This window comes from Mus musculus, chromosome 3 (genome assembly GCF_000001635.26).
Source record: "Mus musculus strain C57BL/6J chromosome 3, GRCm38.p6 C57BL/6J".
NCBI classification, from domain to species: Eukaryota; Metazoa; Chordata; class Mammalia; order Rodentia; family Muridae; genus Mus; species Mus musculus.
This window is the reverse complement of record NC_000069.6, coordinates 26,655,676-26,668,616: the sequence shown is the minus strand read 5'-3', so window position 1 is coordinate 26,668,616 and position 12,941 is coordinate 26,655,676. Positions and strand designations below refer to the sequence as shown.

The following is a 12,941-nucleotide window of genomic DNA, read 5'->3' as shown; positions in this document are numbered from 1 at the left end:
TCTACAAGCTTAGTAAGTCGTCAGACCACATACTTTTTTACACGACTTATTCTGGGTTTAACAGTAATTTCTAGGTTTGTTTCAGTCCACTAACACCTTCTTAATGCTTGCAGATGGCATAATAGTCGTAAAGTTCACTAGAATGAGGAGGATATCTGAAGTGATGCTTCTGTCAAGGAAAATGATGTCATGTGTACCAAGCATTGTACCGAGTCTAACACGTATAACATTGTATACCTAGTATACCACGTACAGTATCAGCCTGTGCTGAAAACTAAGGGTTTGCTTGCAAAGACTACATAAAAGGTATAATTTATGGTCTTGTGGAATGCTTGCATTTAGAAAGCATTTATTTAACACACCACCACTGTATTGATGTGCCATAGCTTTTGGACGTATATACCTAAATTATAAAACTAACCACATTTGTACATATGTTGCCATTTCCTTCTGGGTTTACAAGCAGAAAAAGCATGTTAAACAGGAATAGGCATGGTAATCTACTGGACCATCTCACTTGCTTTATGTAACTTTGTAACTCTTAATTCTGACATTAAATAATTTTACCCCATGACCACTGTTCATTACATTGTGGCGAGAACCACTCAGTGTAATTGTAGCTTTTAATTTCATGGCTCCCTGCGCATCTATACTGACTGTAATCCCATACCTCAAGTGCTGTCCTGAACTGTCCTGCTGCCACGGCATATTTCTTCTGTCTATAGCAAGAGCTGGCATCCTTTAAGGCTACCTGAAGCCATTTGTCAATCTGTGGCAGGGTGGTGAGATCCCGGGGACTTGCAGGTGGCATCGTGGTGGCAGTCTGGCCTGTTGCCTGAAGCCCAAGGCACATGTTAGGCTGGGCAAACTCATAGCTCACATCCTCTTCATCAACATAGACCAGCTTCATTTCCACATCCATTATGTTCTTTAAGGGGATGTGGGGCAGAGGTACGGTGGTGACTAGCTGATTGTCTAGTTCCATTATCTTGGCCTCTTTCTTTCCCACCAGCTTCTCTTCGCTGTCAGCCTTCCGTTTAAGGGCCACCTTCTCTAACTCGTTATTTTGTTTTTCTTTGATGCTCTTTGTGAGTTTTACTCTCTCAGCTGAGGCTTCAGCTTGCATTTCTCCACTGTTCTTCTTAATTCCAGGTGTCCCTTCCAGGCTGCTGGGGGAATTTGTCAAGGTGGACATTTTCTTGCTTGTATTTATCTTTGGAAGAAGCAGATCTCGATAGACTCTCTTCACTGTAGTCTCCAAACTCCTACTCTTGCCAGAATCCATTGGTCCACCCGTAGACTCCTGCAGGGGTGACAAAGAAGAAAGCCATGGAAACAATGACTTTGAAACCCCAGTTGTTTTAGCCAATAGTCAGTTGCATTTCTAATACTGTTTTCTTCATCATAGATAGCTATCATGCAGAACACAGCTGCATTTATACTATGCACTGACTGTTCACACTGACCAATGGATGCTTCAGTCTCAAAACTCACTAAGGTAAGAACTCAGCCCAAGCTCATCTGGATGTTGCCTGAAAAATAATTTACGGCTGAACAGCATTAAATGAACCTTTATATAAGAAGCTAAAGTCATTGAATAGGAAAATCTTATACATAGCCCTAGAAGCCAAAAAAAAAAAATCCACTTTCTCTTTATTTCCTCAGAAAGGCAGGTGGTCTATAACTCTTCACAAAGCCCATTGCTATCCTGCATGATGGACTTGGGAGAGAAACCACAGCCACTTCTTTGGAAAAACTTTCAGAAATGTGAGCATGGAGATTTCTTTATTAATATTTATATTTCTTTCCATTAATATGGAAAGCCTCATGCTGGACTATCTTTAAAGACAGCTATTTGTTAAAACAAATAGAGGAATGTGGCCTTAACCTCCCGGTGACTCAAGCCATATATTCATCTTGAGTCCACTGTTTCTGGAGTAATGACATGAATATGGTTTCTGATGTGAAACATGTTCCCAACGCGCTGATGCTAACACACAGTCTGATAAGGAGACCTCTTCATAGGAACTTTGTTCCTAGATCTGCAAGATAGAAAATGCCCTAAAATATAATAATTGCTGAATATAATGGGCTCTTATCCCATAGGATCCTCTTACTTAATCATAGTCTATACTGGGTACAATTTATTTCTTTACTTTACAAAGAATCTAAAGGATAGGAAGGCGATGCCGCTCCACCGACACAGTACCGCTTTCAGCAGAACCTGCCCCAGGCACTCACAAGCTCCTTGCTTAGAGTCTTTCCTCCCTGCCATGCCACTTTTAGTGTAGCTCTGACTATACTTACATAAGATACAAAGCCACAAGAAAAGAGCTGGGCTAAGGCCGAGTATGATCTCAAGATACAATGAGTTAAAATGTTACATTTGTGCTTCTATTAATCTCTGTGATGCCTCCTCCACCAAAGGAAAACACTTGAGAAGCTTCTTCAAGCTTGTTATTTTGCTAATATTGATTGCTTTGCTTTGTCTATTGAGAGGCAGTAGCTTGGCTCCAGCGGACCTTTGAAACACTGTGAACCAAGACCCAGCTGATTCTTATGACAAAAAAAAAAAAAAAAAAAAAAGACATAAAACTACTTTTGAGGTTAAAATTTTTCCTTTACCCTACCCTTATATATAGGTGTTATAGAAAAGTGTTAGGCTATAGGTGAACATAAAAGAGGCTATCATGACAGTTTTATGACCTTATAATTAGTATCAAGTTGGAATGAGAGACTGATGTGAAAGCAAGAGGATCTGAGTTCAAATCCCACCCCCAATCCACCTAAAAGCCATGCATGGCTATAACCCCACTGTTTGCGTATAGAGACTGGTGGATTCAAGGCGTGTGCTGGCCACTTGTTCTAGCCACAACATTGAGCTTCAGGTACAATGACAGTGTACCTACAAAGAAAATAAGGTGGAGAGTGATGAAGAAAGACTGCCTGTGTCTGCCTCTGGACACACACACACACACACACACACACACACACACACACAGAGAGAGAGAGAGAGAGAGAGAGAGAGATATCAGATTCTAGTAAGAACTATCTTGTTATAAGTTATCAAAAGCTAAATGCTAGAGTTGTGATTCCCTGACAGGATTATATTGACAGAAGTAATTTGTGAAAGATTACAATCTTGGCCAGTGTATGCCCTGCTCCGTCCCAAGGAGATGTGCAAAACAGTGAATCCCAGGCCCAGTGCCACCACTGTCAAGGCACTGTCCTGGAGTATTCTACCTAAGGCAGTGAGAAGAAGAGAGTGCCAGCCATCACTGTGTTCTTGTTTGTTCTTGTACCATGAAGGATCTGGGCTTCGGCTGGGGTCTCTGGAGGTGGATTCTCAGACAAGCATCTATCCCACAGAAGTTCTTTCAGTAGCTCAGATACAGCTTTTGAAATTTTCCCGTTGCTCAGAATAGCTGCTGGTAAGATTCCTTTTCACAATAGACTATATATAAATATGAATAATAAATGTTGGTAGGTGAACGGTTCCAAGAGTTTCTCCCGGTATCTTATCTCAGCTATTTACATCATGTACCAGAGGCTACAGAACATCAGCTTCTCTGTCGTGGGTTGATGTAACTCTGCAGCATCTATAGCAACACTACCTTCTTATCAGGGTTGACTTCTCATCTTCAGTGTGTAAATTTGTGTCCATCTTCGTAACTGATTCTCCTGAAGGGTGATTGTCTTTCCTTTCTTTATTGCCTTCCCATTCCTCCCTGCCCTAGCCTCTCCCAACCTATCTATCCCTGAAGATGTGCCTTTCCCTCAGTGCAAGAAGAAAAGTTTTGTGTGTGTGTGTGTGTGTGTGTGGGTGTGTGCGTGCGCGCGCGTGCGCATGTGTGTGACAGAAACTCTAGAGTGCTCTATAGCAACTCTTAAGCCTTTCTAGAGAAATTACCATTTTGAATCCTCCAACAGATTTGTATAAACAGTAATAATGCAGTGGGAGAAAGCAGAGAGGGTGCTCATAGGACATTAAGAGATGCTGAACAGATGAACAAACTTTTAATATTCAGGCATCTGAAGGAACAGTTATCCCAAAGTTGTCCAAGAAACAACAGATTTAAGTCCCTATGCCTCAACACAGAACACTGCCCTGAATATCAATAGGTGTCCTTAAATCGACAGTCTGAAAGAAGAGCAGGCCCTAACCAACCTCTGTTTCACAGAGGTAGCAGCTGGTCACGTGACATTAATTTCAGAGGTAGAATATGCTCCTTATGAAAGCTGTGCTGCTCAACAAAAGAGCTATGGAGGTGCTCAGCATTTCCAGCAGTCACAAACCTGCAGGGGAGGGTTGTGCATCATGGCCATTCCCCGACCAGCCTTGCACTCTGCCCTTACTTCCCACCCCATGAACTCAAGAGAAGCAGCTCTGTTAATGCCAAATGATGCTCATTCTCAGTCCATCTGCTGACATTTTCCCATCTTGTTCCCACCTCATTTACTTGTCCTAAACCAAACTGCAGTTCCTAGACAGGAACTGCCCATCTCTGTCTTCTCCAAACAGACCAGTTACATGTGCATGATTGATTTCTTCCAAGACTGTCTAAAAGCAGACTCATCCCCTACTGATCCAGACATGAGCTCAGGGTTCTGCATAAAGCTGTTCAAAAAATGTAGGTCAAAACATATGCTGTAAAACAAAGACTAAGTTACATGCAGTTAGAGAAAATAAAGCTGGAATCTAAAAACAGATTCTTTTATATTTTGAGATTATAATATAATTGCTATATTTCCCTCTGCCTCTCCTTCCTCCCTTTTATACATCCTTCCTTGCTCTCTTTCAAATTCATGGTTACTTTGAGCACTGCAAAAGAGTAGGTGGAAAGAGTTTTAAGAGCTGGAGGACCAGAGGGTTTGCTGTGAGGCTGTGTCTCTTAGCAATGTCAGAGGCTACACCCATAGTATTCCACCAACACTGCCCATGCATGAGCTGGGCTAGCACAACAATAGACACCCTGATGTGGATGAGGGAGTGTGGAAGCTCAGGAGGCCTCGAACTAGACAAAGAACTACTGCAACAATGGAATACTGAGTGCAGGAGAAAGTCTCTCCCATGAAATTTTTGTTAAGAGCTGGGGAACAAATCAAGTGGACTCAATGCAATCAGTTCTACCAGAGAGTGACACTGTCAGCATACCCTTGCACTTGGTTTCTTAGTTCTTTCTTGATTTTTGAAAATATATTATATGGTTTTTTCTTTCTTTTTCCTTCCTCCATAGCCTTCCATATAGCCCTCCTTGATCCCTTTCAAATTCATCACCTCTTCCTTCATTACTTGTTGTTACATACATATATGTATATACATATATATTCCAAAATACATAAATACAACCTGTGCAGTCTAAATACTTGCATGCATGATTTTAGGGCTGATCATTTGGTATTGGATAACCAATTGGTGTGCTCTTCCCTGGGGAAGACTATTTCTTTACTTTCAGCATTCCTTAGTTGCCTGTAGCTCTCTGTGTTGGGATGGAGGCTTGTGGCCTTCCCCTTGTTCACTTTGGCATCTTATTGTTGTGCTTGTTCAGCAAATGTTGGTGAGACTTTATGGGTGTAGCTTTTGACATTGTTAGGAGACACAATCTCACAGCAAACTCCCGATATTAGAGCTGATCAGATCACCTGTACCCTTCTATCCCCCTCTCTACTACTCTGCAATGTCCCTGTCTTGGCACTGGTCCCATTTCTCTTTCCTGGCTCCTGCAGTTCATTCAGGGCATATACTCACACCTGAGGATTTAAAGCTAAGAGCCTCAGATAACATGCAGCATTTCTCTTTTTGGCTCTACATTACCTTGTTCCATCTATTTATCTACCAATTTCACGATTTCTCCCTCCCTCGCTTCCTCCCTGCCTTCCTTTTTCTTTCTTGTCAAGACAGATTTACTAAGTTTCCAAGGCTCATCTTAAATTCACTTTGTAGGTCAAATAGGGTTTGAATGTGCCACACTCCTGCCTCAGCCTCCTGAGTATCTGGTATCAGGATCAGCTAGAAGAGGGTTTCTTTTCTTTTTTGACAGTAAAGCAAAAACTCTTCAGAAAAGAGTTGATTCTGTGAAGTTCTGATGGATTTTTGTTTTGCTTTGTTTTAATCTCATCCCGGGTGAAGTACATTTTCTTCTCAGTTGTTCAAATGAGTCATGTAAGAACTAGATTTAAACTATCAACCTCTTCAACTTTTTTTTTAGTAGTCAGGTTGATTAACATGGAGTTAGTCAGTGTTCCCAAGGCTACATTTTAATCTTTACTTCAATACAAAATCTTTTAAGAGAAAACTCTTTGTCGACCATCATGTCAAACGGATTTGTAGGTGGCATTCTGTAAAATGCTTCTTCTTTAATTTACAAGGCAGCACAGTAGTAGAACCGATTTTCTCATATCCACATGGTGGCACAGATAAAGAAGATCTCTAGCAAATGATGATCAGAAACCTTTGAGTCATCTCTGGGGGCTTATAATAAACACAGCTGCAGGAAATGAAGAGGGATCAGTACCCAATCATTTCTATCGGCTAACCGTTTTCCATTTTCAACAGTTATTTTATTTTATTTTTACTTTAAGCATACTGACAAGTATTCTGTTGTACATCTGGGTTTCTATTACCTCTTAGATGCAATTGGTAGTTTACATGGTTATTAGTAAAACAAATGATTAGATTTTTTTTTTCTGAAACAGGCAGCTCAAACCTGGGCAATTCAAAAGAAGAGAATCCTTAAAAATGTGCTCTCTGAAACACTCAACATCACAGTTGCTATGGTTTTCTTTCTTAAAAAAAAAAAAGATCTAATTTTAACTTGCTGTTAAATGTAACCAGAGAGACATTATGAGGAAAAACACCTTGCTTGTTAGTCTACCAGAACACGTTGTTATTTTTAAAAACATTCTACAAAATAGTCCTTCTGTCTAATAGTCAGATACTAAAGTCCTTAACCGTGACCAGGATGCTGGGCTAGGTGGACCAGGAGAGACGAAAGTTGACCAGATCTCAGCATGCGGGTATTTGCAGCTAGGAGAAGGCAGCAGTGGAGGATGGGAAGTGGAGAAGTACAGATAAACACCTCCCTTCAGAGGAGATACCCTCTGACCTCACTGAACTGCAAGGGGTTGAAATGAATCCCAATCTATTTCGTATGTGGATCCCTAGGTTCCCGCAGAGCCTAGAACACAGCAGGCCCTCGGTGCACACTTGTTTTCAGAGAGAGGGTGTGGCTGATTGCTAAGGCAGGAATATCAGGCTTGCTTCTCTAAGAACACAGGTGTTTGGAAATGAGTTCTGGAGAAGAGAAAGGCAATGTCCCCATTGCCGGAATTCTTTTTTATCCAAGTAATATTGTAAGGCATGGTGCACTACTACTCGATGGCAGTGGTGGATTTGGCTCATAGTACATATTTAAGAAATAAGTAAAGCATCCCACAGATGAAGATACGTAAAATACTAATAGCAGCACTGCTCCCAGTTGCTAAGGTTATATATATCACTACATAAAACCTTTCCCTCTCATGACATCTTTGTATAAATGTTATTAACACAACTGGGCTAAGAAAGAGAAACCATGATGTTGAAGAAGTATAAGGTAATCAAGGGAACTGGCCATATCTGAGACTTAAACTTAGGGCCGTCGATACCAGATTCCATAACTTTAGGATCATATGAAAATACTTCTCTCTATACTTGACCCTAGGTGCTGTGCTCAGATATTTACTTTCCTCACATTAAAAATGTTTTCTTCTATAAATTTCATAACCAGGTCCCTAACATTATTGCTGTCTTATTGGGTGTGACTCCCTTTACACTGGTGAGATAAGCACAATTTTATGTTTAACTCAAGTATAGGAACCAATTTTGTTAAGAAAGAATTAATAGATTTTTAAGGGTTTTAAAAGATTTTTAGTTGTAAATATTATGGACCCATTGTATTCCAGAAGTCATTAAATAAAGAAAAAATAATGTGGACATAAAAATTCCACATGAATAGATTGCAGAGACTTTGGGAATAATTCATCAAAGCAACTGTGCTTCTCTGAACCGGTCCATTGTGCACATTTATCTGAGAGGGCTACTCACTGTGGTGTTATGTAATGGAGAGAGTGTTCAAACTGGAGTTGCAGAAGAGTTTGAGCTCTAGGTTTACTATTCATTGATGGCATGTCCTAAGAGGAACTATGCAACTTGCTTTAACATTACTTTTAGAACTGTAAGCGTCATGGAAGCATCAGACGGGGATGTTTTACAGAACAACACTTATGACAGAAGAGGCTTAGCAATTCTACAAACAGCTCCTGGCGGGGGCCTGAGACTACCTCAGAGGATTCTGTCTCTTCCTCCTGTCAAGGACTATGTTCTCACCATCAGCAGGAGGCTGGCTAGTTTCATGTCAACTTGATACAAGATAAAGTCGTCTGTGATAAGGAAATCTCCACAGAGAAGATGCCTCCCTAAGATTAGGCTGCAGGCAGGAAAGCCCATAGGGCATTTTCTTAATTAGTGGTTTGATGTGGGAGGGCCCTGCTCATTGTAAGTGATGACACACCTGAGCTGGTGGCCCTGGGTTCTATTAAGAAAGCAGACTGAGCAAGCCTCAAAGATCAAGCCAGTAAGCAGCCTTCCTCCATGGCCTCTGCTTTAACTCCTGCCTTCTGGTTCCCTCCCTATTGAGTTCCTGCTTTGGCTTCCCTCAATGGACTGTGATTTGAGATAAGTAAGCCAAATCAACCCTTTGTTCCCCAAGTTGCTTTTGCTCAGGATGTCATTCTTTTGGCATCAGACTAGTTCTGCTGATGTCAATGCCAGTTAAGCAGACCTTATGGGAAGATTGACTAAAACCTTCTAGACTCCAGAGGGCTGCCTACTGCCATCATGTGTCAAGCACAGAAGTAGTTCTACATATGTGATGTCTCTTCCAACTCATATTCTCTTCACCATTTCCCCGCTTTGGGGCCCTCTGCTAGGACTTCTGTTACAGATCAGCAATCACTTTCATGTTTCAAACCCAGGGACCAGTAGGCTTGCTGTGACTGCAGCTCTAATAGCCGTCTTCACAATGGACAAGTCTTGTCTTTGGTGGAACAGTCTTTTCATCTACACAGGTGGCATGATCATTCAGTTCTCCTCTGCCGCACTTACCAGTGATTCATTCACAGCCTCTTGGGCTGCTGGCTCTTGCTCTCCAGCAGGGGTACTCCTTTCCCCAGTGAGTGTTAGGGCCTTAGGTGACCTTGTCCAGTGCAGATGCTACCACACACTCCTGTTTCCTAGTGTCATAATGCTCCTTGAATTGCCCAATTGTCCACTCAACTACTAATATGAAGTCTTCATTCAGTTTGTTTAATATGTATCTCAAAATTAACAATGCCCAGTCTAAAATCTTAATTTTTATTCTTCCTTCCAAGAATATGCCACGCAAATCCACTCAACTGTCCAGCAGAAAACTTAACAAGTTATCTTTGATCTTTCATTTATCCTTTCCTTTCCTTCAGTACCCATCCTAGCATTGGTCATTGGTCTTATTGCCTCTACCCTATCCACTATTGATGTTCTGAAAGCCCCATCATCTTCCATCTAAATTATTGCCACTGCTTCCTAACACAGAAGGCACAGTTGTTCTTTTGGATGACAACCACATCCTATTCTACTACCACATCCTATCTTACATTTACTGAAAACCCTTCCACAAATGCCCATAACACCTACAACAGAACACGACCCCCAGTATCCCTATCCCCTATGAAGACCTTCAGCCCCTCATTTCTGTTGGCTATACCCAACTTGGTTAAACAAGCTTATTTCAACCTCACACAGTTTGTAGTCTATGGCCTGAGGAACAGGGTTTTTCTGTATAGCCCTGACTGTCCTGGGACTCACTCTCTAGACCAGGCTCGCATTGAACCTACAGAGATACACCTGCCTCTGCCTCTGCCTCCCTGCCTCCCCGCCTCCCCACCTCCCCACCTCTCTGCCTCTCTGTCTCTGCCTCTTCCTCCTGAGGACTAGGTTTAAAGACTTGCGGGTCTTTTATCCCCAACTTTATTCAGAGCATAGCTTAAACACCTCTTTTCCAGAAAGACTTCTTTGATGACCTGTAGTAAACAGCTTCCAGTCATATATCCATTTTAATCTCAGGAGTTCTTATCCCAATACCATTTAGTAATTTATATCATTCCTGCCATACACTCCGAAGTTGTCTGAGATGAAAGATACACAGTGGTTGTTGGCTAGAGGACTATCTAATGGTCTCTGACTTTATTGCACAATTCAAGAGAGGTCTACTTTCTTTGCCTGTTGCTATCCAACTCAAACACAGCTAACTTAATACTTTACAGCTTAGCTGGAACGACCTAAGTGTAAGCTATCCATTTATAAAGTACCTTCACTTTGAATGCTTCTCCCGGCACGCAGACACTTTGATTCTTCCCTACACTTTCTTATACTTAATTTGGCTGTCTGTTTGTTACTCTAAATCAACAAAATTTGTGAAGTACCTGCCCCACCCAATCAGCTTTTATTTTAGTCTTTGCTGGAAAGTAAATAATTTCTTTGATTCTTGGTTCACATAAAGAACAGCTCGTGCACAGCTGAAACCCTCAGCATAATCAGTCCTGTTTGGAAAAGAATTAATATTACAATTTGCTGTCATTACTAAGAGTGTGGTTGTAAGAATACAGCGGTCCTTCTAGAAAGTTCTTACTCTAATGTGATTATAAAACCAGTATGTCTTTTGTGTGGCAGGAATGGGAGCCTTGTAGAAGTCACATCTCAGTATAATCCAGAGCCCATTTCCTACAATTTTTCCTGGAACAAACACAGTCAGCCTGCCAAGGTCAGGAGTATTGTGAGACGAAGTCTGAATCTGGCTTGGAGTGTCTCTTCAGAGCTTTGCTCTCAGTCCCACCCTCCTTGCCCCATCTAGAAAAGTGATCAGTTTCTGTCCTTTAAAGCGGCTAATATACTCAGTGACTACGTAAGGAAACAATTTTACTCTAAGTTTGGTCAATTATTTAATTCTGCTGGTAAAGTTCTTATTTCCTAGACTTTTACATTTTGTTTCTTAAATTTCCAGAAAGGATAGATGATGCAGAGAGTTTCCAGCATACTCCAATTCCTCTGTTTTGGAAATGGAATCTTTGGCAGGTGAAGTGCTCTGTTGACCACCACACAGTGAAGCAGGCCATCACCACATTTTAGAGTTCTTAAGTCATTTTATCCTTTACTCCACTGCCTCCCACCACCATATAAAAATCAAACAGTTGTCACAAGCGCTGCTCCTAAGCATTTTGTTTACAGATGCTAACTAACTGAGGTAATGAACACAAAGCACGAATGAAGATTTTAAATATTTTAACTCATCCCCTGGGAAGACTATTTCTTTCTCTCTCTGCCTCCCTTCATTGCATAGAGTTGTTGGTATGGACTTAAGGCCTCATGAGATTTAACTCTTCTATGCTAGCTAGCATGCTTATTGGTGTCTTCCATGCTCTGCCCATGTTTAGGCAGCCATGTTGGTGAGACTTCATGGGCATAACTTACTTAACATTTTTAGTAGACTCAGTCTCATAGCACACCTCCTGCTCTCTTGACACAATCTTTCTGCCCCATCTTCTGAGGACTTGCCTGAGCCTTAGCTGCAGGACCTGCATCACATATATATCAACTGGGGTTGGGCACTATACAGACATTTGTTTTCTTCTGTGTTTTAGTAAGTTGTCGTTTTCTGCAATAATCTTTTATCTATTACAAAGAAAAGTTTCTTTAATGATGGGTGAGAGCAATACTTATCTGTGGGTATAAAGATAAATATTTACAATTCTGTTAAGAATTCTGCAGGTTAAGAAAGAAAAGGTGTATTAAAGATCCAAGTTACATTATCCCACTAGCCCCTGGTAGCTGTCTAGGTTTCTAGAACCAAGTGTAATGTCCTCTTGTTAGCAGACTTCAAGTCCTATTAGAGATCTATTTACTACAAACAAGATCTGCAAGCTGCTATTGCACCTTTAAGATTATAGTGCAATGATGGTTGCTGTTGTTTACAGGTGTCATAGCTCGGTGTACTTCCTCCCAACACACACACACACACACACACGTAACACCACTCCCCTCCCCAAACACACAGACAGCAACAACTAAAGACAAAGAGGTCATGAATGTGAGAAGGGAGGTGTCCATGGGAGGGGTTGGAGCAACAAAAATCTGAGGTAATTATATGTTGATTTCAAAAGAAAAATATTCAAAGAGCTACAAAAACAGATACTGGTTTGTTCTTAAATTTGTATTAAAGTTTAGTGTATCCAGAGGTGGGAAATCCACCTTAATTTTTTTTTCTTTGAAATGACTTTAGATTCCAGAAAAGTTTCTGTTTAGATAACAGAAAAGTTGTGAGATAATATCAAAAACTCAAAGTTACCCTTTCTGTGCACCTGGAAATTTTAAGTATTTTGGACATATTCCTTACTTTACATCTGATGTGTGTGCATACACAATCCCACACATGCATATTCACATATTCACATTATTTATTTTTCCAGTCTGTTTGCCAATACATTGCTTGCATCATGCCCCATTACCCCATAATACCTGACTGCAGGTTTCCTTCCTTCCCTGTTATAACACACATGACTATGAAATTCAGAGGCAGTAACAGCAATACAGCACTGGAGCTCAATCTACAGTCACTGGCCGCATCTTTCAGTTGTCTCGGTAAAGTAGTTTTATTGCTTATTTTTCTTTTTGTAAAAGATCTGGTCTAGAAAAATATACTGAATGAGATTGTCATAATTCTTTGTCCCTTTCACTGTAGAGCAGTGGCTCTTGACCTCCCTAATGCTGCGACCCTTTAATACAGTTCCTCATGCTGTGGTGAGCCCCAACCATAGAATTATTTCATTGCTGCTTCATAACTATAATTTTGTTCTTGTTATGAATTTAA

At 40.9% G+C, this 12,941-nt stretch overlaps 1 protein-coding gene across 3 annotated transcripts in view; it reads right to left on the bottom strand.

The window, feature by feature from the left end:
- The window catches only part of Spata16 (spermatogenesis associated 16), a 345,630-nt gene that overhangs the window by 314,633 nt on the left and 18,056 nt on the right, over positions 1-12,941 (bottom strand). For all 3 annotated transcript variants that reach the window (XM_017319720.2, NM_029150.4, NM_027583.3), the window contains exon 2: positions 671-1,303. In XM_017319720.2, coding sequence (XP_017175209.1) covers positions 671-1,285 — 615 coding nt within the window. In that variant the 5' untranslated portion in view covers positions 1,286-1,303. The remainder of the gene's footprint in view (positions 1-670; positions 1,304-12,941) is intronic.